This window comes from Oratosquilla oratoria, chromosome 25 (genome assembly GCF_046742065.1).
Source record: "Oratosquilla oratoria isolate Oo_2021 chromosome 25, ASM4674206v1, whole genome shotgun sequence".
Classification (NCBI taxonomy): domain Eukaryota; kingdom Metazoa; phylum Arthropoda; class Malacostraca; order Stomatopoda; family Squillidae; genus Oratosquilla; species Oratosquilla oratoria.
The window spans coordinates 41,760,795-41,783,592 of NC_134801.1; the positions used below are offsets into that span (position 1 = coordinate 41,760,795).

The 22,798-nt window shown below is 39.3% G+C and overlaps 1 protein-coding gene across 7 annotated transcripts in view; it reads left to right on the forward strand.

Annotated features, from left to right (window-relative positions):
* The first annotated feature begins 949 nt into the window (after window positions 1-949).
* Window positions 950-22,798, forward strand: part of ReepA (Receptor expression enhancing protein A) — a 49,070-nt gene continuing 27,221 nt past the window's right edge. Inside the window, exons 1-7 of one of the 7 annotated variants that reach the window (XM_076208671.1) lie at window positions 950-1,487; window positions 1,523-2,724; window positions 5,107-5,179; window positions 7,246-7,344; window positions 8,210-8,437; window positions 8,977-9,109; window positions 21,821-22,010. In XM_076208671.1, the coding sequence (XP_076064786.1) occupies window positions 1,541-2,724; window positions 5,107-5,179; window positions 7,246-7,344; window positions 8,210-8,437; window positions 8,977-9,109; window positions 21,821-22,010 (1,907 nt within the window). In that variant the 5' untranslated portion in view covers window positions 950-1,487; window positions 1,523-1,540. Of the gene's footprint in view, window positions 2,725-5,106; window positions 5,180-7,245; window positions 7,345-8,209; window positions 8,438-8,976; window positions 9,110-21,820; window positions 22,011-22,798 lie in introns of all 7 variants that reach the window. The other 6 variants (XM_076208674.1, XM_076208677.1, XM_076208673.1 and 3 more) reach the window with 6 other exon arrangements.

Sequence of the window (22,798 nt, forward strand, 5' to 3'; positions counted from 1 at the left end):
AATGTTGTATTATCGTTCACATTTTTTGACAGTGATTGTTTATTTTACAAGAATTATTTTGAATTTTATTTAGAATTTAGAGTGAAGAAAATTTAGAGCATTGACTCGTAAGTAGTATCAATATTGTGAGATGAAAATTAAAACAAAAATCTCTGCTTACAGAAAATCGAGTTGTGGAGATAAACATGAGTATTTAGTAGGATGACGGGAAGTAGTTTCTAAGGTAAATAGAATCTTATAGCGGCAGCTACAAAAAAAAATGTTGTGTTAGGGTTAACACATGTAAGCGTAAACAACGAGGGCGGGTTTCCCCCACGCTGAATAAAACAATCCCCTGACAGCATAGATAAATAAACAAGTAGAATTAAATGAATGGATAAATTATAATTATAGAGTAATGGCAATTATAATGATGCTAATTATAGTAATAATAATAATATAATAACAGGCGGTCGCTTTCGTCGAAGTCTGTTTATTCTCCCGTTTTTTTCTTCTTCTTCATCTTCTTTTTCTTCTTCTTCTTGAACGAAACCGTCCGACCTTATCCAAAACAAAAATTCCCAAGTGTACCAAGGTAGTGAAAATGCAAAGGGACAGAAGGAAAGGAAGGGAGGAAGGAGTAACACCTTACCGCCTGATAGAGGAAACTATGCAGCTTACCCCTCGCATCGTACCCACGTTGGGCTCCTCTTAGGAATCTTTGGGGGCGAGAGTAACAAGCCACCAGTCCTCTGCCGGGACCCCCCCACCGTTAAGGCAGAACTTCAGGAATGCTGAAGATCGCATTACATCTGTTACCGGTAGCCAGAAGAAACGCTGAAGTGCGCCATCTTGCTTACGATGTTCTTCTTCCGTTTCCCCCAAAACAACAACACGGAAGTTTATTTTGGGACCTTGGCTCTTTGTCTTCCATTGATGCCACGCGAAACGGTGCCTACGGAGACGAGGAAGGTGGCCGTCGCTACGGAAGGAGGTGGGAGCTATGTCGCCAGTGTACACGAGCTTAGGTTTCTCATGCATTCTTGCGCGCTGGCCGAGTTTAATTGGCACCGAGTTATAGTGCCAAATAGTGCCAACCAACGAACCAGCCAGCCAGACCAACACCAACCAACCAACCAGCCAACCCACCGCATGTCCTCCTTGGTGTGAATGGATGGGTGACGGCGATCACGTGTCCCTGGTGGCTGTTAAAATCTCGTCAGTCGGAGAGAGACCCGCGGAGGCACCGAGTGCCCGCGCAGTGCCTTTTTGGCACGCATGCATTCTGAAGGCTTGGCACTATTTAGGGCCTCCGCAACTGTTGGCGGGCACAAAGAGAGTGACACTCGCCGGGGCACTCTGAGGCGAGTCGCGTGCGGAGGAGGGTGCCGGCGGCCACGTACGCAGAAGAAAGGCACGGGGACTGAGAACTCAAACATGCTGGCGATAGAAGTGTCAGCCACCAGAGCCCTCTGCTGACGAAGGTGTCCGGCCAGTGAGGATCAGAGGCTGCTCTTGTGAGGGGACCTGTATCTTGCCAGAGCCTGCTGGCGCCGTCGTGATGGCGAGACGGCAGGTTCACGGGGAAGTGTTCCCTCCTGAAGGCGTCAGCGGCGATGGGGAGTGTGTGGCTGGGAGGTACCTGTCCACAACGCCACTCGAGAGTTTCAGGCCTTGCGACCTGGAGAGAGCAAAGGCGATCGTTCATTGCCCAGCCTCGTCGACCAACAGCCTGGACCACGAGGAGGAATGCCCCCCTTCGGCGCTTCCCACAGGTGTCTTCTATCAAGGTGCACCCCAGCGTTGGTCCATTCGTAAACGCCAGGCATCAGTGCCGATGACAAGGTCTCTTCCCGCAGGGGCTCTTGGCCTTCCACAAGAAGACGCGTCTTCCTCGTGCGTTCTTCTGCAGCAGGGACATGACCTTATTGCTCAGCGACCTATATCGGATGCGCAAGAACTTTGTGTAACTTCTGTGCCGCACGGAACCCCGTCAAGTGCACTGCGAAGTAGCCCTTACAGTGCCTCGCCTTCGCCGGGGGGCTTAGTTCTCAGACTCATCGACGACGTTCAAGACGCACGACTCGAGTCCACCGTGGAGACGCCAACGACAACGACGACGACGGCGGAGGAGAAGGAGGAGGAGGAGGAAGAACCTCTGTGTGTAGCTCCAGATAGCCCCGAACATCATGACTATTACCAAGCAACTGTCGTGGAACATTCGTTCTCGCCCTACCATCATGATCGCCCGGAAGCGACGCATCCGTACCTCAGGAGGACAAGGGGGCTCGATCGTGTACACTCAAGTCCCGATCTCAAGCGTTCCTCCTCCGCCTACCGCGACGAGGAACACGAAGCAATAAGACGCCTTCGTCGGCGCCCTCCGCTGCACCATTCTGCCTCGGACTTGAGCGTGAGGCTAAGACGGGTCCAGCTCCGAGAGCGAGGGCGTCCTCTTCTCAAGAGCGACCTGAGTCTTACTGAAGAAGAAGAAGAACTTCAACAGTACATTCAGCCGGCCGAATTCAACTACAAGACCGAATTCCAGCGCGACACTGGAGGAGGTTCTGTGCCTGTCGATCTCCATAGAACCGTTTCTGTCGCCTCGGTCGCCCATCTACAGGAGGACGTGCTGGCGGCGCCCCAGTGGAAGTTCAAAGTGACGTTCACCAACGTGTCTGTCCTGACGGCGCTGCTGGCGTTCTTTGTCCCCACCACGGCGATCGTTCTCTATGGCATCTTCAGGTTAGGCTTGTCTGGCTAACAATATGGTGCCATTATTTCGGTCAGGTCACAGTGTGGAATGTGGTTAGAGGAATGGTGTTTGCATTCCTGGCAATTTTCGAAACGAGTGGGCCACATTCTTGGTACGTACACAATGATGTTACACCAAGAAATATGGCTGCCAGTCTCGAAAAACCACATCGTGATTTGACCGAAAGATGTGGCCGCGAGTGACCTGACTTTGGTGTTACACTAACCAATTAAGTATAGTTCATCGTGCTGATACCTGAACCATCCAAATGTGTGCGTGTTTTACGTTAACGTGAATGGACGAAATGTTAAGATAAAAGTGGGAATTGATGACTTTGGTTTTGCATGTGCCCTTTACTTGGTTGTCTTTTTATTTTTTCCATTGTGTATGTGTGTTTGTGTTGGTTTTGTGTGTGCGTGCATTTACTTAATTGTTGTACATAGGAAAGGAGTAACGCACGTGCGGTCGTGTTTCTATCCTTATTTCCAATTACAATCAGGTTTGAAGTAATGATTATGTGAAGGCAGCAAAGCAAACTTGGAAAGTGGTGTTAACATGTGCAAACGTGCTATGAGAATAGTAACAATCCAGTCACTAAGACCTTGTATGGGATAAATGTATGCAATAGATTGTAAATATATATAGAAAGCCCTCTCAGTGGTGGTTCTCAAGGTACATTACAAAGGTCTTTCAAATGTCAACATTGGAGAGAATATGGGGTAGAATTGTGGGGCTGTAGTTTATCAGCACTTCAATCTTTATGAACAACCACATACACTACAGAATGGAATACTAACGGAAAGCAAGAGAGAACATAATGATTTATAGAAATACATCAATTCAAGAAAATTCATGAAATAATTGTTCATTCATTGGTGTGCAAAATTATATGATCAGCATCTAATGCCCACTGCAGGACCAGTGGACTATCCCAGGGGAGATGATACAAATTGAGAACAATAAATTCATTCTCTTTAATATATCAATCACTAGAAACAAGCTTCATCATATGTATATAAATATCTGTATATTGTGGAACAAATCACTAGTATCAGCGATATAATTCAAATAATCAGAATTGTAGCAAGGAGACTCATGCTCAGAGGGACCTGTGATCAAGGCTCATGATGGCTGGGCTTGAATATTTTGTGTGTGTGTGTGTGTATATACATATATATATATATATATATATATATATATATATATATAAGTGCTGTACATATATATATATATATATATATATATGTATATGAGTGGTAAGAATGGAAATCACACAGTTGGAATCAGATACTTTATTCCTGACTGGTTTCACCTTATGAAGAAACCATGTAAGGCAAAACTAGTCAGGAATAATGTCTGTTCCCAATTGTGTGATTTCCATTCTTACCACTCATACACCTGTCATGATGCCACAATACATACATACATATATGTATATATATATATATAATGTACATGTATACATATTTATAGATTTGGAGTCATCAGGGGAATAGTGTGTCAAAGATGAGTGTTTAGGTGATATTTTAAAACTAGTAATCTGTAACACAAGGCATTTGTATAGAAATAATTCATTAGAAGTAATGAGAAAATTTTAGGTTTAGACTTTTTTGGATCATTTTATGTTCTATCTGATAAGGTATTTTAGTTTTGACAAAAGATATCTTGTTTTCAAATAATCCATAACTCACAGTTGTTGCACTACCCTCAGATGTCATGTCAATTAATCATTATTTTGTATTAATCTGCATGTTTTCTTTCAATTGGAGGAGTGTGATAACTATTGGTAAATGTTCTTTGATTTGTAGATGGAGAATTGATGAGAAGAAAAAATAGGTGCAGAGATATATGTATGTGTATATATATATATATATATATATATATATATATATATATATATCTTGTTTTCATATGCTGTGTATTTTCATTCACTGTACAGCATTATATCACCAAGTGATTTGGGCCTCAAAGTAATGCATTGGTTTAGTTTGTATTGGGTGAATTTTGTTGATGTTCATAGGAGATTTGTACTCATTGATAGCAGATTATTTTATTCAGCCAAGGGGGCTGACCTAGGATGAAATAGGGATTGTGATTGATTATGACCTTAATTTTCATTAGTCTGACCCTGAAGTGAATAGAATTATTGGGTGCATGCTTGAACAAAAATCTTCAAATGGAGCTATCAACCCAGAGGTGTTGATCAGCTTTGAATGATAATGAACATATTTGCAGAGTAAATTCTCAACTATATTATCACATGAAATATGACTGTTGTTATGAAGGGAATATTTGATACTGGTACATCTACTATGTTTTTTTTTTTTTTTTTTTATGAATCTCCTTTTTAAATGTCTCAATTCTCTTTACAGACTCGTGTTTGGGACGCTATTTCCTGCATACTACTCATACAAGGCTGTCAAGACCAAAAACGTTAAAGAATATGTAAGTATTAAAATTTGTATGGGTTTGGTGATACTCAGAAAGATTTTACAATGAAGTAATGGGAAAAGTGTAGGTGAATGAAAATAATGGGTACTAAATTTTAGTTGAGGGAATTATTTTGCACACTGATGTAACTTTACTTAGTTCTGTCTGTAATGGTTTGTTTATCTAATGTAAAGGCATTTGGAAGATGGCTGAATAATGAAAATATAATGATAGTAATAGCAATTATATGAATACCAAAAGGATTTTTCCTCCTTATAAGGGTGTGCCAGAGTCGAAGCATACACCCAGCAAATACCCATACTACATCTATCCAAAAAACCCATTCATTGCCCCCCTCTCTCTTTCTCTTTTGCTCTTCTCTCTATCTCTTTCTCTTCTCTTTCTCTTCTCTCTCTCTCTCTCTCTCTCTCTCTCTCTCTCTCTCTCTCTCTCTCTCTCTCTTCCTCTCTCTCCTATCTCTCTCTCTCTCTCACACACACACATTCACTCACTCACTCTCTCACACACTAATTATCCCTTTGTTCCCACTGCTCTGTAGGTCCTGCAGCCAGAGATAGTTTACCACCACCTCTTTTAATACATGGTGACCCCCCTCCTCCCCCATCCTCTTCAGAGATTTACAGAGCAGACAAAAGGAAATTCCTTTGGGCTGCATCTTTTCCTCAAACATTTACAACTGCTCTCCATTCATTCCCCTTTTTTGTCCTCTCTTCCTTGTTTGATATGAAGTTTGCATCCTGTGCCCACTTCATCTTGCCTATCAACCTCATTCTTGGTTTTCCTCCCAATTTCCTTCCACCCAGTTCTACGTCACACACTTTGCTAGTCTTTCTTCAATATTTATTTTTTATATGCCCAGACCATCTCTGCATTCCTGGTCAGCCCTATCTACCAGTCTCCATCTCCTCTTCACATTTCTTACTCAATTCATACTGCTTATAACACCTACCCCATATTTCTTGATCACTTTGTCTCGTGTATATTTAGGCTTTTACTTTCTACCTCCTTCATATTCCAAGACACACCATACAGTGCCATGGGCACAATCTTTCCCTTGTTGTCTCCTTTTTGTGTTCGTCCCCAGAAACCTGTTTCTCAGGATACTTTCCTTTCCCCTGAGACATTTGTGTTTCTTACTATATAATTCACCTGTAACCCCACTCTCACATTTCCTGCTACATGTGAACCCAAATACTTGAAGCTCTCCAAAAACAATATTAATTATGATTATAATAATTTTTGTTTCAATTTTCACTGAGTGGAAACCCACAGCTCCACAGTAGCTGACAGTGGTCCTTGAGCCTTCCCATAGATTTCTTTCTGAAGAAATGTTAGACTATTGTCTGAGACTGTATATCATCAGCTTGAAGTAGTAGTAGGAGAGTAATTACTAGTCAGATCATATCTGAAAAGATGGAGGAAATACAGTAAAAATATTTAGATATCTTTTGCCCAGTCATGCTCTCCTGCTAACCAGTAATGAAATGGTCCCTCGCTAATTAAAATGGACGAGTTCATTTTTTTTTTCCCAGGGAGATCTGTGAGAAGATAAAAGATTACTACTGGCTACTGTGAGGCTGTAGGTTTCCATCCAGTCAAAACTCAAGACAATAGTTCTTACTATTGTGACTGTGTGTGCTCTTCCAATCATAGTTGTGGTTGGTATTTCATTATGTCCAGGATTACAGTAACTAAACATTGCTGAGTTCTAGTATTGCCTCTGTCCACAGATGTCTTTGATGAAAGTTCAGTACCTTGTGTGGACCCTATTGTGTTAGGGATCTGTTCTGTAAAACCCTTAACAGATATCTTCAACTACTCCTGGTTGCACAGTGGTATCACAAGGATCTGGAAAAGAGCACACATAATTCCCATCTGAAACTAAACTGCCAGAAAACTGTGCATCATACAGACTTAACTCCCTCCTGTGTCACAGCCGTTGGTGCAGAATTTTAACAAGAATCTGAACTGTTATTTAAATTATTTATGTGTTTTTGCTAGATACCTGTTTATGCTGTGAATATTTATACATAGTATTCATTGTTTTCCCTCTTTTACAGGTAAAATGGATGATGTATTGGATTGTATTTGCCTTCTTTACCTGCTTAGAGACACTGACAGATCTATTTCTCAGCTTTTGGTTCCCCTTTTATTATGAGGTAAGAGAATTTGGAAGTCGGAATGGATCAAGGGAGGACTTTTTAATTTGTAATGCTGTCTTACAATACCAATTTAATTTTTATCCAAAAAAGAACATTCAAGATGATGTGTGGAACTTGGACCAGGAAGCACTTAGTTGTGACCAATGTTATCACCTTTGCTCTATATGCTTAGACTTCCAGGGCAAATGGAAACAGTATAATTACTAGTATTTTTTTTTTTTTTTTTTTTTTTTTTTTTTCCCCTAAGGGAATGTAATTACTATGACATCATCATTGGTTTAGTAATATGAGCACCAGGCATGTGCCATCAGTAATTACACAGGGTAGGCAGTTGATTTTATAGAGTAAAATGTCATGAAAAGATTTTTTGGTATAATTAAAGGATAGAAATATTAAGAAAGTTAACTTACAAATTATATTAGCCTATTTGTACAGAAAACCCATTTTTCTCTCAGGATAAGCACTGCCTACATTGCCTACCGAGACAGTGATTTCCCGATGAGCACATATTATCTAGGTCCACACAAAAGACACTGAACACCTCATTCTACACTGACTCACTCACCCTATCCAGACAATAATACAAAATCTTTTCTGTGAGTGACTAATGAGCTGAAGTAGTGGCTGTGGCCTGTTACCTGCAAGCATTGGGTCTCCTATAAGAGAGACTTGTGGTATAGATTGTTTGATTGACTGAATGATGAACCATCTACACAAAGTTATTGTGGTACTTTATAATATGGATTGTGTATTCGCACAATCACACCTATAATATTAGCCTTTTGTGTGTGTGTGTGTGTGTGTGTAGCTGGTCAGTCTTCAGATTCGGCATTCTTAATCTACAGCAAGTTTTATCTTGCAGCTGAAGATCCTGGTTGTATTATGGCTCCTGTCTCCAGCCACAAAGGGTTCTTCCATCTTGTACCGCAAATTTGTGCATCCATGGTTGACAAGAAAAGAAGATGACATAGATGATTACATTGCAAAAGCCAAACAGCAGAGCTATTCTACTGTGATCCAGCTTGGCTCCAAGGGTGTTAATTATGCCACCAATGTCCTCATGCAGACTGCTATAAAGGTGAGCAATAAAGTAAGTTTTATATTTTATTGTTATGATTTTTATGCCTTTCCCTTTTTGGCTACCTCCCTTGAAAGGGGGAAAAAGCCTTGGTATATGTATGTGTGTATGTATGTATGTATGTATATATATATATATATATATATATATATATATATATATATATATATATATATATATATATATATTATATATATATATATCTTTTTTTAACAAACTTCCCATAAGCTCAACAGAATAGTTTAGCATTATTCATAGCTATCTGTTTTTATACCAAGAGGCTTCTTTCCCCTTATAAAGGAAGTAGCCAGCCAAGGTGAAAGAAACCCCTTATCTAAAATTGAATTGTTGAGAATGAAATCCATAAATATGTTAAAAATTACCAAGGTGTCCAAAAAAGGTTAATTGAGACAGGCTAATTATGATAGATTTTTAACCTCTGTAGGAGGTAGAGAAGTTGTCAGTCTAGTTCCCTAGACTGTGTGGCTGAGCAGCCCAGAGGCAAAGAAGATGTTAGGAACTCCATTCATTTGTGTTTTCATTTCAAACAGGGTGGAGGAGGTATTGTAAACCAGCTGCGAAGGAGTTACAGCTCGGGTGAACTAGCTGGTGGTGACATGAACCGCAATGTCAAAGCTCTTCCCAACATTCAGGATCCTGAGTATGATGACCACAACTCATCAGGTATTAGTCGTGAACACTTGTATCCAAGACCCGAGAGGTTGCTTTACTCTAACTGCAGGAGTGGTCGTAGAATCTATGAGAATGTACGGCCTTTTTATGGGAATTGATTTGATGATTTAAGTAGCTTCCACATATCATATTCAAAGTATTTCATACCAGACCTCTTCAGAGAGCCAGTACCAGGTATATGTATTAGATCACGTGTTTAATTGTAGCATTTATTTACTTATAGGTAGGATTCTACTTATTATTGTATCAGGTGATTTTTGGTATACTATTCTTTTGTACAAAGTATTCTATTGAGAACCACAAACTAGATGTAGATATTGTAAGTATTACCGTTACCACTCCCTGCAGTGTAAAGTATAAAGGGTACACAGTACTTCTTTAGCTAGACCTCATGATGTAGACAATTTTTAAAATACAAATTATAGAAGTAAGCATTTGCATACAGTTCTTTATGCACAAAATATGTTGGAAATTGATTATTGAAAATGGGGTACATGGTATTAAAAAAAAGTTTGGGGCCAGGATTATCTTTTCCTCTTTCTGTATTCCTTCATTATTTTTTTCATAGATGGTTGAAAGAAATAGTATGATTTTTGTGGTGTATCAAGAGATTTATTCAGGAAGACACACCTGAACCATAATGAGGAAGGAGTGTAGAGTAACGACAAGTGCTTTTCTGGTTGAGGAAGGAGGTAGGTCCTGGACATTGGTGAAAAGCATTCAGAAAGCTGAAAATCCTGAAATTCAAACCAGATGATTAATTAAAATTTACACTCAACATGTGTAGAACAACTGTTAATCATACATTTCACATCAACAGAACAAGGAGGATTTGTATTATAAACAAAAAACAGGATCTGACTGATGTCAGGATGTCGTAATGAGTTACATACACTGCAAGAGGGGTCAAGAAATGCAGTGGCACAGTGTAATAATAACTTTTACTTCAAGTTTAATTTATTGGAAACCCATATCCCCAAAGTAGCTAATAATACTTCTCAGGTCCTCCCATAGATATCTCTGAAAAGGAACTTTGGCCTGTTGTCTGTGTTTGCATTAGTGTGAGTCTGTTTCTATATCACTGGCTGTGCAAAGGAGGAGGATAAATCACCCATTGTCAGCTCTCTTTATATGAAAAAGTTTGGGGAAACATTTGAAATAGATACAGAATATTTTAGCTTGGTTTGGAGATTCCTCTCAAGGTTGCACCTTTTGATGGAGGTGAAGGTGTTGTTAAGTTTTGAAGCTGGATAGTAAAGAGATGGAATTTTCTGATGTCCATTTACAGGACAACCTCTAGTGGGGACTTGTTTTTGGCCCCAGTCAGTGTTTATTGGATCGGTGATTTTAGTTTTTAGATATATAGTCACCTCTGTCATGATATTTAGAATTTAGTGCTAAGATACAGGGGTTCAAAGTTCCAGTGTACTTTGAATTTACAGTACCTTTATATGCACTAACTCAACAGTGTCAACATGAAAAACTGTCTTTCAATTTAGTGGGATGTATAGTTGGGTTCAGACATGCTGATGTAACATTGTATCATCAACCTCTTTAACACAGCATTAAGATTTACATATCTTTGTTTTGGTGGATTGAAGGGTGGACTCTGGGCAAAACTGGGGCTCAACTGATGTGACACCATTTGTTTGAAGTTCATCCTTCAGCTGAAGAAGTTAAGATATCAGTTGAAGTGTTGATACTTTAGTTTTATTGTGATACTGTACCATGAAGTTTGCTTGAAAAGCTGATGTTTATAAACACGTTGGGTTGAGGTTAGGTGCAAAGCTGTGCAGCTAGATTAGACAGCTCAAAAAGAAAGAAGTTATGGTAGTGAATTTATGAAATGAGTGCTTTCTAGTCATACATCTCAGTCATTGCAACCAGGTGATGCACACACAATTTTTGTTTTGCCTTGTGTGTGATGGTTTTATTTAACGACATGCATTATCCCAAGTCTGCCCTTTAGTTGAACAAAAGTACCTGGCATCAGCCAGAACAAAATATGTGAAGTACTTCACCCATTGAAGGGGCTGATACCTGGTTTAAAGTTTCCTTAATTATGTTATTAAGAGTATTTGATATGTTCACCACGAATAATGAAAGTGTCGTACATGATGGAAATTTGTAATAACCTTGTATGAAAGGAAAAAGGTACGAGATAGTACACAATCTTGCTCAATCATAGGGGAATTATCTAGTGAGTTTACATGAGTGTTAAAGTATGACTGCCCTGAATATGTATATGGTTTCTGTGATTATTCTTCAGTTAGTCAAGTCCAAAATGGATGGTAGGGAAAAAAGCATAACTATTCACTTTCAGGGAGCAAAATATATTTTAGTGTTCATGATAGTTTTGCATACACTGTGAACATTATAGAGTGCTGTACATAAAGATTACTTAAGCTTTTGCACTACTTTATAAGAGGTTTGCCTGATTTTTTTTTTTTTTTTTTCCATCCCCAAATCTTATAATGCTAAGAAGCATTGCAAATTTCAACATTCTTTTATTGTAGAATATTTATAAGCAGGCCTGCTATTTTAGAATATTATTTTAGGGTTGAATCTTGTAAGTATGAGCAAACATGTACCTCAGCTGAATTGAAGATCTCGTCTAGACCAAAAAGGTGTAAAGTTGAAATAACCTCTTACTGATGACAAAATTACATGTAGGTGAACTTCTTGCATATATTTGAAAGTAATTTTCCGTAGTTGTTTCTTCCCTTCTAACTAAAAAGTCTAGATAGATTTTGTATTTTGGCTTGTAAGTTATCTGTATCTCCATATTGGTATCTTTTGTATGATTTGGGTTTATATTAAAGCTTCTTTTCCTTTTGCTTTACTTCTCCTTCCTACTTGAAAATGGCACTTGTTTTTCTTTATTTCATAGACAGCTAATTCAATCTGGTAAGAATCATCACAATATTGAATTAACAATGTTTATAGAGAAACAACAATCAATTAGAAAAGGCACGCAGGATGAGAATCCTTTACCCAAAATCCTTGGGACCAGAAGTGAATTGGGTTACAGATTTTAACAATTTTCATTGCCCTCATAGAGTTTGCAGATATATGGGATGGTGGAAGTCTGTTTGAAGTTGGTTAAGTGTTCACATAAGTAGTAGGGCTTGTGTGAGGATCATAAATGATTTAAGGTGATTGTAGGGCTGCATTGGGATGGTTTGGACACATGTAAAGAATGAGTGAAGAAAACTTAGTAAAAGTGTAGAAGGCAGAGGTGGATTGAGTGAACATGAGGGGGCAACCGAGGATGAGATAGATGGATGGGGTAAAATGGGTGTTGAGAAAAAGGGGGATGTATGTTGAGGAAGGAAGGGAGAAGACAGAAGATAGGGGTTAGTGGAGAATGGTTGTGTATGGATGATGCTGTGATGCACGGAAGGGAGGGTGGGGTATGGGGGGTTAGGGAGTGGTTATGTATGAATAACATTTTAAGAAAGCCCAAAGGGATTTCCCCCTGTCCTCTCTTTTTCTGCACAAGGGGACAGAAAGGGTGGTCGTCAAATGAAGTGGCCCTCTTGTGGATGTGCTGTGTCTTGCTGCATTACTTCTGACCCAGGGCAAAGGGCCAAGATGTACTGATGACCCATCATCCAGGGGGAGCCAAGAAAAGAAGGAGGGAAGGAAGGGTGGTGAATGGGAGTGGAGTGGGTGGGGATAAAATGAGTAGGAGTAGAATTATGCCTTTTAACTATGGCAGCCTCCCTTGTAAGGGGGAAAAAGCCATTGGTGTATGTATGTATTTGTTTGTGATGTGTTGGGATGAGCAAGTAGGGTTGAGGGTTCTTGCATAGAATGGTGTATATATAATTTTCATATGTTCTGTGGGAAGGATTTTGTTTCTGTGTGCAGGGTGTGGGCTGAAGATTGTATAAAAAACAAGACTGCATTTTAGGTCTTTTTCCAATGGGAAGGTTTAATCATTTAATTTCATTATTGAATGTTTATCTGATTCATGATTGGATGAAAAGGAAGCTGGGAGATAGGGTTGATGAAAGGATATTGGGATGGTTTGGGAGGGGGTGATCAAGGATGAGATGGATGGATGGGGTAAAAGGGGGCATTGGGAAAGAAGGGAATGTCTGTTGAGGAAGGAAAGGAGAAGCCAGAAGGTTGGGGTGAGTGGAGAATGGTTGTGTTTGGGAGGAGTGGGTGGGGGATGGGGGGGATATGTGTGAATGATGTTTTGATATATCCCAAAGGGATTTCTCCCTGTCTTCTCTTCTGCATGAGGGGATGGAGAGGGAATGGGGTCACCAATTAAATGAAGTGGCCTTGCTGTTGATGTACTGTATCTCTGTGCATTGTTTCTGACCCAGGGCAATGGGCAAGATGCAGGAATGACCTGTCATCCAAGAGGAGCCAAGAAAAGAGGGAGGGAAGGGTGATGAATAGGAGTGGAGTATGTGGGGATGAAATGGGTGGGAGTGGATTTATGCCTTTGACTTTGGCTACCTCCCTTATAAGGGAGGGAAAAAACATTGGTATACATATGTATGTATAGTTGTGTGGAATAAGTAATGTTACAAATTATTTCTGGGGCAAGGCTTCTCCATTCTGTTATTCCTAAGCCATTGTCTAAATAAGGTTTGGGTGTTTTTAGCAACTGTTTTGTATTTGCTGTGCTGAGTTGTCATCATGAGGTCATCTGAAAAGGTAAAGTTTGCAGATGGACAGTTGTTAACAGAGGTAAATGTGGTAAGGGGATGATAAGTTGACTATTTCATGGATTTGTGGAATGTGGAGGAGGTTGGGGATGGATTGATTATGGCAGTGGATGGTGATGGGAGAAGAAAATTATAAAGCTGTAGGAAGAGATGAGATGTAGAGAGCATTGAAATTGATGAAAACTGGTAAAGTACCTGCTTTGGAAGTGCTGTCTTCCTGCATTGTATCTGATGTGGGCAGGGGACATAGATGGCCATTGTGTATCTGGTTTTGGTCGAATCTCTCCTCGAGACCTTGCTACTAGTAGACCAAATGATCTTTTTGGTGACAGTGTAGTCAGCATGAGATTCAAATCTCGATATATTATCGCCTTCCATATGATGACGACTACGTAGGCATCACGAGGCACGAATGATATGAGGTTGCTGACATTGCATCTTGATTATAGTTATTTTGTAGTTGTAGCTGGGTGACCCTCATATTCTGTGAACTGGCTCGATCTTATTTTCTTTGGTTATTAATATTCAGAGTGAAAGAGAACAAGTAATACAGCTGTAACTTTATATTTTATAATGCAAGTATTGTGATGCCCGTGAGAATTTGACTCTAATTGAAAAAGTTGATTTGTTGTTGGTACTAATTCTCAGGTCTCATATTTCACTGGTTGTGTGTTGGGTTACGTTGGATATAATTGGATGGCCATGTTTTTTTGAACATGTTTATAAAACCATATTTTCATGTGTGACATTATACCAGTCATCAATATGGTTAAACTGCAGTTGACAAGCAACATCCTCCTAGCTTCATGTGTCCTTGAAAGTCTTCATTATCTGCACATATACGTGCAAATGATCCCAGAGATACCAAGTGAATGATGTGTGATATGAAAAAGGTCTATCCCAACATATTCCATGAGTACCCTGCTGGAGGCACTCATCCAGTTGGACAGAGTGCCATCAACATCACATCACTGCTTTTATTTATTAAGGAAGGATTTGACTGAGTCAAAGAAACCCTCCAATATCAAGTACAAGTTTTCTAGTTTGTAGACCAACCATCTGTGGTTGACTGATTGAAATGCTCAGCTGAAGTCAATGTATAAGAGGTAAAGCATGCATAGAAAATTTCGATATTATAGCTATTACTGAATCCTGGATCAACATGGCTGATAAACATTTCCTTCCGGAAATTGAAATAGAAGGATATAAGTTTTTTCATAAGGATAGGGTCGGCAGGAATGGGGGAGGTGTAGCCCTTTTCGTTAAAAATACATTAAACTGTATTATCAACAATTCGATTAAGGAAGAGGACTGTACGGAATCTATTTGGGTAGAGATTATAGGCAAGAATAAGAAAGTTATTATTGGCGTCTTGTATAGACCTCCTAACCTCAGCATTGAGCAGACTGATTCCCTGATTCATGAAATTCACAGAGCGTCCCAGTACAAAAACGTTGTAATCATGGGAGATTTTAACTATAGAAACATTGACTGGGAAACTTTAATAGGAGATCATGAAGCAAAGAAATTCCTAGATGTGGTGCAGGATAATTTCCTAAAACAAATGATTACCGATCCTACGAGGGGACAAAATACCCTGGACTTAATTCTAACAAATAATGAGCACCAAATTAGCAGTGTAATAGTGGGAGATAGTCTAGGCTTTAGCGATCATCAAGAAATAAGATTTAATGTTATTTGGGAAAAAATAAAAAGTACGAATAACGTTCAAGTACCAGACTTCAGGAAAGCAAACTTTGACAATATAAAAACCTATTTGAAATTGAATACGAAAAGCCAGGCGGACGTTTCAGACATTCTTGATTCTCGTTGCGGGGCTAGTCAGGTGTGGGTCATGGAGGGTAATACACATACCTTAGGTCAGGTCTGGGTCAAAGAGGGTAATACGCATACCTTAGGTCAGGTCTATTGGGGGCGAGGGCCCAACAGTCAGGTCAGTAATTTAAATGAAATGTATAACAATCTAACTGATCTAATTATTAATGCACAAAATACATTTATCCCCCTAAAGTCAATACGGAAAAATAGTAATACTCCCAAATGGATGACGGACAGATTGAAACATGAGATCGGAATGAAAAGAGGACTTTACGTAAAAATGAAAAACGGGGAATCACACCTTAGATCAAGATATAACGAAATAGCAAAGCTGGTTAAAAGGAATACACGTTCAGCAAAACGTAATTATGAAATCAAGGTTGCCAGTCAAGCAAAATCCAACCCAAAGGGTTTCTTTCACCTCTATAGAACAAAAAATAAAGAAAGAATAGAACCAATTAAAAACAATGAAAATGTCATGATTGAATCGGAAGAAAAAATGAGTAAGGAGTTTAACAATTATTTTCTATCGGTGTTTACTAATGAGAGGTTAGATAAAGTACCTGACTGCGATCCGATTTTCTGAGGGGATGAAGAAAGTAGTCTAACTAATATCAGCATTAGTAAAGAGGAAGTAGTCAAGCAGATTGACAGACTTAAAGCTACAAAATCTCCGGGTCCAGACGAAATTTTTCCAAGAATGCTTAAAAGAGTGTAAATTTGAAATCTGCGACCAGTTAACTGAAATATTCAATAAATCGGTAGACACTGGTTCTGTTCCTACTGCTTGGAGGCAGGCAAACGTTGTTCCTGTTTTTAAGAAGGGAGATAGATCGTCTACACTGCGTGCCAGAATTATATGCAAATCGATTTTTATGTTCTAACTCCGATAGTTTTTAATAAAAATTAGTGAAATTTGGCATGTTATATGACAACACTAACGTATGCGCAGATCTAAAATTTTAAGCTAATCTGCCAAATAGTAATCCAAAGGCAGCCATTTTGGTGACTTGCAGCTTGTTTAAGCGTGCCAACTTTATATGCAAATCATTGCTAAAGTGTCAAATGTGGTGAAGTGGTGACGGAAAATTAAAACATTGATTATTTTAGGAATATGTAATCTGAGAACAACAATAATACAGAGCAAACATGTTCAATATGGTTTTATAGTACAATCAATATTGTATGTAATTGCCATTTTTATTAACAAGAGAAAAAAGCCTTTGGTCCATTGAAGATGTCAAACTTTCGATTTCATCTGATGAAATTTCCTTGGTAGCAGTCAGAACGGCATTCCAGAGGTCATCCTTGGAGGTGTTCTGCCTTCCTCCGGAGTAAATCTTCCTTTTCAAGATGCTCCACAGATTTTCGATGGGATTTAAATCTGGAGAACAGGCTGGCCATTGCATTATTTTCCCATGTCTGGCAAAAACACTCTCCAAATATTCAGTGGTTATGCTTGCAGCATGAGACGGTGCATTATAATGCATGAATACCATCTTTTTCCAGAATGACAAATTATTATTCTTGTGCCAGGGTTCGAGGTGTTCTTTAATGAAGTCAATGTAGAGTTTGGTGGTTATTTTCACTCCATCTCCGACTCTAAATGGTCCTACCAGCTCATTACCAATGATTGCAGCCCAAAACATCACACCACCACCTCCTTGTTGACGCCTGATCCGGTGGGGACGTGGACCCTCATTACGATACCATCCTCTCCTCCACCCATCGGGTCCATCAAGAGTCGCTCGACACTCATCGGTGAACAAAACAGTTTGAAAATTTACCTTCATGTGATTTCTTGCCCACTCCATCCTCTTATTCTTGTGGATATCCTTTAATGGAGGGCGAACCTCTGGCTTTCCACATTTTGCAACCGTCCTCAGGATACGGCATCGAGTTGATTTGGGCACATCAGGAACGCCAGCGTTTTCAAAAACTTTTTTGCTAGTTTCAAGAGGGTTACGGAGGACTTCTCTCTTGATCCTACTCATGGCTCGACGCGACACAGGTGCTTTCTTACGAATTTTACCTTTGTCAGAGCGTCCGTTGCAAAGTTGAGGGTTAGTAACAATTTTTTTAATTGTACGATGATCACGGTCCAATTCTTTGTCTATTTCTAAGGTAGATATCTTATTATGAATACTTTGGACAATTTTAGACTTCTCAGCTTAACTCAAAGCACCTTTACGTCCCATCTTGCATATAAAGTTGGCACGCTTAAACAGGCTGCAAGTCACCAAAATGGCTGCCGTTTGATTACTATTGCGCAGATTAGCTTAAAATTTTAGATCTGCCCATGTGTTAGTATTGCCATATAACATACCAAATTTCACTAATTGTTATTAAAAACTATCGGAGTTAGAACATAAAAATCGATTTGCATATAATTCTGGCACGCAGTGTATATGCAACTACAGGCCAATCAGTTTGACATCGGTTATAGGAAAAATGCTTGAATCAATAATAGTAAATAGACTCAGAGAACACATTGAAGGGCATAATTTAATTCGTGTTTCACAGCATGGTTTCTCGAAGGGTAAGTCATGTGTGACTAATCTTCTATCCTTTTACACTAAGGTATATAAGGCGGCAGACAACAATGAAAATTACGATGTTATTTACCTTGACTTTAGCAAAGTGTTCGACAAAGTGCCACACCAGAGACTACTAAATAAAATCAAAGCCCATGGCATAGGAGGAAAAGTGTTAGAATGGATTAGAGCTTGGATTAGTAACAGAAAACAGCGGGTCACCATAAATGGAATAAAATCTAGGTGGGGCAATGTTACTAGCGGGGTCCCCCAGGGCTCGGTTTTGGGTCCTTGTTGTTCATTATGTATATAAACGACTTAGACGAAGGGTTAAATAGTGATGTTAGTAAGTTTGCGGACGACACTAAAATAGGACGCCTAATTAGGTCAGGAGACGCCGCCCAGATTCTGTAGGATGACCTTAATAAGCTGGTGACATGGTCGGTGAAATGGCAAATGAACTTCAATATCTCTAAGTGTAGCGTGTTAAACGTATGGCTACACAACCCCGAAAATAGATACAACTTAGATAACACGTTTTTAGAAAAATCTGAGTGCGAGAGGGACTTGGGAGTTCTGGTGAGTCCGGACCTTAAAACCAGGAAGCAGTGTATTAGCACCAGAAATAAAGCTAACAGGGCATTAGGCTTCATTGCTAGGACGGTAACGAATAGAAGTGCAGAGGTAATTATGAAACTATCTAGTGTTAGTTAGACCCATCCTTGACTATGTGGTACAGTTTTGGTCTCCGTCCTACAGAATGGACGTAAATTCACTAGAATCAGTACAGAGAAGAATGACCAAAATGATACAAGGACTCGGAAATTTGCCTTACGAAGAGAGGCTTAGGCACCTAAACTTACACTCTCTGGAAAGACGCAGAGTGCGGGGTGATCTAATAGAAGTGTTCAAGTGGATCAAAGGCTATAACAAGGGTGATGCAAACAAGGTCATCATAATAAAACAACAGGGCAGGACTCGCAGTAATGGGTATAAACTGGACAAATTTAGATTTAAGAAGGAAATAGGCAAGAATAGGTTTACTAATAGGGTGGTCGATGAATGGAATAAACTTAGTAACCATGTAGTAAGCGCTGAAACTATCAGTTGTTTTAAAAAACGATTAGACAACTTTATGGATGGGGATGACAGGTGGTGATGGATACGGAGCTGCTTAGTGTAGGCCTTATGGTCTTTTGCAGTCTCCTTTATTTCTTATGTTCTTATAAGATCTCGAGTTTAAAGCCATATTTGTTGTTGTCATTCCCTAGATTGTTTGGCTGAGCAATTCTAAGCCATGGTTACATAAGAACATAAGAATGAAGGAGACTGCAAGAGACCATAAGGCCTACACTAGGCAGCTCTGTATCCATCACCACCTGTCATCCCCATCTATAAAGTTGTCTAATCGTTTCTTAAAACAACTGATAGTTTCAGCGCTTACTACATGGTTACTAAGTTTATTCCATTCGTCTATCACCCTATTAGTAAACCAATTCTTGCCTATTTCCTTCTTAAATCTAAATTTGTCCAATTTATAACCATTACAGCAAGTCCTGCCCTACACTAGGCAGCTCTGTATCCATCACCACCTGTCATCCCCATCCATAAAGTTGTCTAATCGTTTCTTAAAACAACTGATAGTTTCAGCACTTACTACATGGTTACTAACTTTATTCCATTCGTCTATCACCCTATTAGTAAACCAATTCTTGCCTATTTCCTTCTTAGATCGAAATTTGTCCAGTTTATATCCATTACAGCGAGTCCTGCCCTGTTGTTTTAATATGACAACCATGTTTACATCACCCTTGTTAAGCCTTTGATCCACTTGAACACCTCTATTAGATCACCCCACACACTGCGTCTTTCCAGAGAGTGTAAGTTAAGGTGCCTAAGCCTCTCTTCGTAAGGCAAATTTCTGAGTCCATGTATCATTTTGGTCATTCTTCTCTGTACTGATTCTAGTGAATTGATGTCTATTCTGTAGGACAGAGGCCAAAACCCGCATAGTCAAGGCTGGGTCTAACTATCGCTAGATAGAGTTTAATAATTACCTCTGCACTTCTATTCATTACTGTCCTAGCAATGAAACCTAATGCTCTGTTAGCTTTATTCCTGGCACTAATGCACTGTTTCCTGGTTGTTGGAAGTGCTGGCCATGATGACGAACTTGGAAAGGTGTAATACTCAAGTGTCATGGGATAAAACCATAATGGTGGCTTGCTATCAAGGGTGACATGTTTTGCAAATGGGCATTCATAGTATTCTCAAGTGCTTTGGGAAGTATTGACAACAGCCTTATTAACTTCTAATTAGTCACCATTATTATTATTATCATTATCATAATTATTTTTTCTTCTTTTTCTTTTGTCTTTTTCTTCCTTTTTTCATCTTATTTTTTCTTTTCCTTTTGTTTTTCATCTTTTTCTTTGTTGTCTTTTCCTTTTCTTATTTTTCGTTTTTTTTTTCCTCCTGTTTTTCTTTTCTTTTCCTTTTTGTTTTCTTCATTTTCTTCTTTTTCTTGTTTTCCCTTTTGTTCTTCCTATTTTTTCTTTTTCTTTTGTTTTTCTTTTATTTTCTCTTTTTTTTTTCTTCATTTTGTTCCTTTTTTTTTTTTTCACACCCTCGTCCATGTCATTCACACAGCAAGCATTATTGGAGCCAGTACTGATCCTTGAGGAACTCTATTAATTACCTCTTCCCACGTAGAACTCATCTCTGAGCACTACCCTCATTTTTCTTCCATGCAAAAAGTCCTCCATCCATTTCAGTAGTTTACCTTGTATTCCTCCTATGGTTTCCATAGTAGGAATGTGTGTGTGTGTGTGTGTACATGCACATACACATACACACACAGTGGTACTACACTTGAACATTACTTCAGCAATCCAAGTTCAAATCCTGCCTAGGTCTAAAAATTTCAGCATTGCTGCACTGTGAGCATGAAGTTGGGGGTGTGTATATGTAAGATCTCAGCATTACCCATAGATCAGGCCATATATGAGCTCTGAGTTCTTATCTGGGAAGGTAATAGCTGTTGATCACAAGTCCAACATGTGATTCAAGACTGGTGAATCACCCACATACACACACCTTGAGATATTGGCACATCATTTCTGGAATGGGCTTAAGATTTTAAGAAAAGCGAGAGTCAGCATATGACTGAAGGCTTTTGAATACAGTTCAACCCAATGCAGGAGGAATTTCAAAGCAACACCTTTCAACTGTATTTTTTCATGTTTTCACATAAAGAGAATTGACAGTAGCTGGTCCCTTCCACCTACTGCTTTCAGCCAGTGGTATAAAAACAGTCCTGCATTAATACAACACAATCCAAAGTACATATCTACCCAGAGTCATCTATGAGAGGGGCCAAGGATTGTTGCCAGCCACTATGGGGTTGTGGATTTGCAGTATATGAAACTTGAAGCAACACTGAATAATTACCAGTATTATTATTATCATTATTTATATGTATTATTTTATAAAGTGTGTGTGTTTGTGTAATATACACACAATCATAGAATTGCACAGTAATGTGGTTCAGCCCCCCCCCCCTTAATTGATGGGGGGGAGCATTTCTACATGGGGTAGGATTTTGTGTTCCCACATTGTTTTTAAGACTGTTTCATCCACAGGGTCCTATGAAACGGAGCCACGTCGTTTAAGAGCTGACAGTGAGGGCACCTACAAGGCAAGAGGTTCTTCCACAAGTCGAGGTTCTCGATCTACTAAAGCTCGTTCTGCTGATGTGACAGATTATTATCAGGATGTTCCAGAAGAAGCAGTGCAGAGAAGGAAATCCCCTCGCACTCAGGACATGGCCAGGTATAGCATGTCTGTATTACAATGGGGGAATGAGGCAGAATAGGAGATTTTTCACAGGCATTACACACCACAGGTTTGAAATGCAGGTTATGTATAAATTGACAGATATAGAGAGCTTCCTATGAAGAACATGTAGGCTAGATTTCATGAGGCTCTGCAGTTTCAAAATCATAGATACGTGTAAAAGCTAGATGAGAATTAGGACTATGCCATGTTTGAATTTAAACTGTGAACATCAAAACTACAGTGTATTGATTTATAAACTTGCATAATACTTATAAATAACTGTACTAGATTTCTTTTTGTCAATCTAGTTCCAATGGTACTAAGAGACCCACCTTACTAGACACCCTAGAATCTCTAGCTTAATTGATATGCACACTCTGTGATAGTGGTCCTTGATCATATAATGTACACAATCACACAAATGTGTACTTTACATACATGCGTGTGCATGCACACACACACACAAACACACGTACACAGTATGTGTGCAAAAACAATACAAGAATTTAAGAGCAAACTGGATATGGAGAGATACAAAGACAGGACACCACAAGCTTAGCTCCCCTATCCTGTAAGATACAACTAGGTAAATACACATGATATAACCCAAGCTCAGACAAAACATGAATTCAAGTGTAAATATGATAATTGGAAATCAAAGATATAGATTAAATTGGAATTATACATGAAGTTGAATCTAGATTTGTTAGAAAATTGGAGACTAGGAGACGGGACCCAACGAGTGTTGCTCCTTTCCTGTATACTACAATTAGGTAAATGCA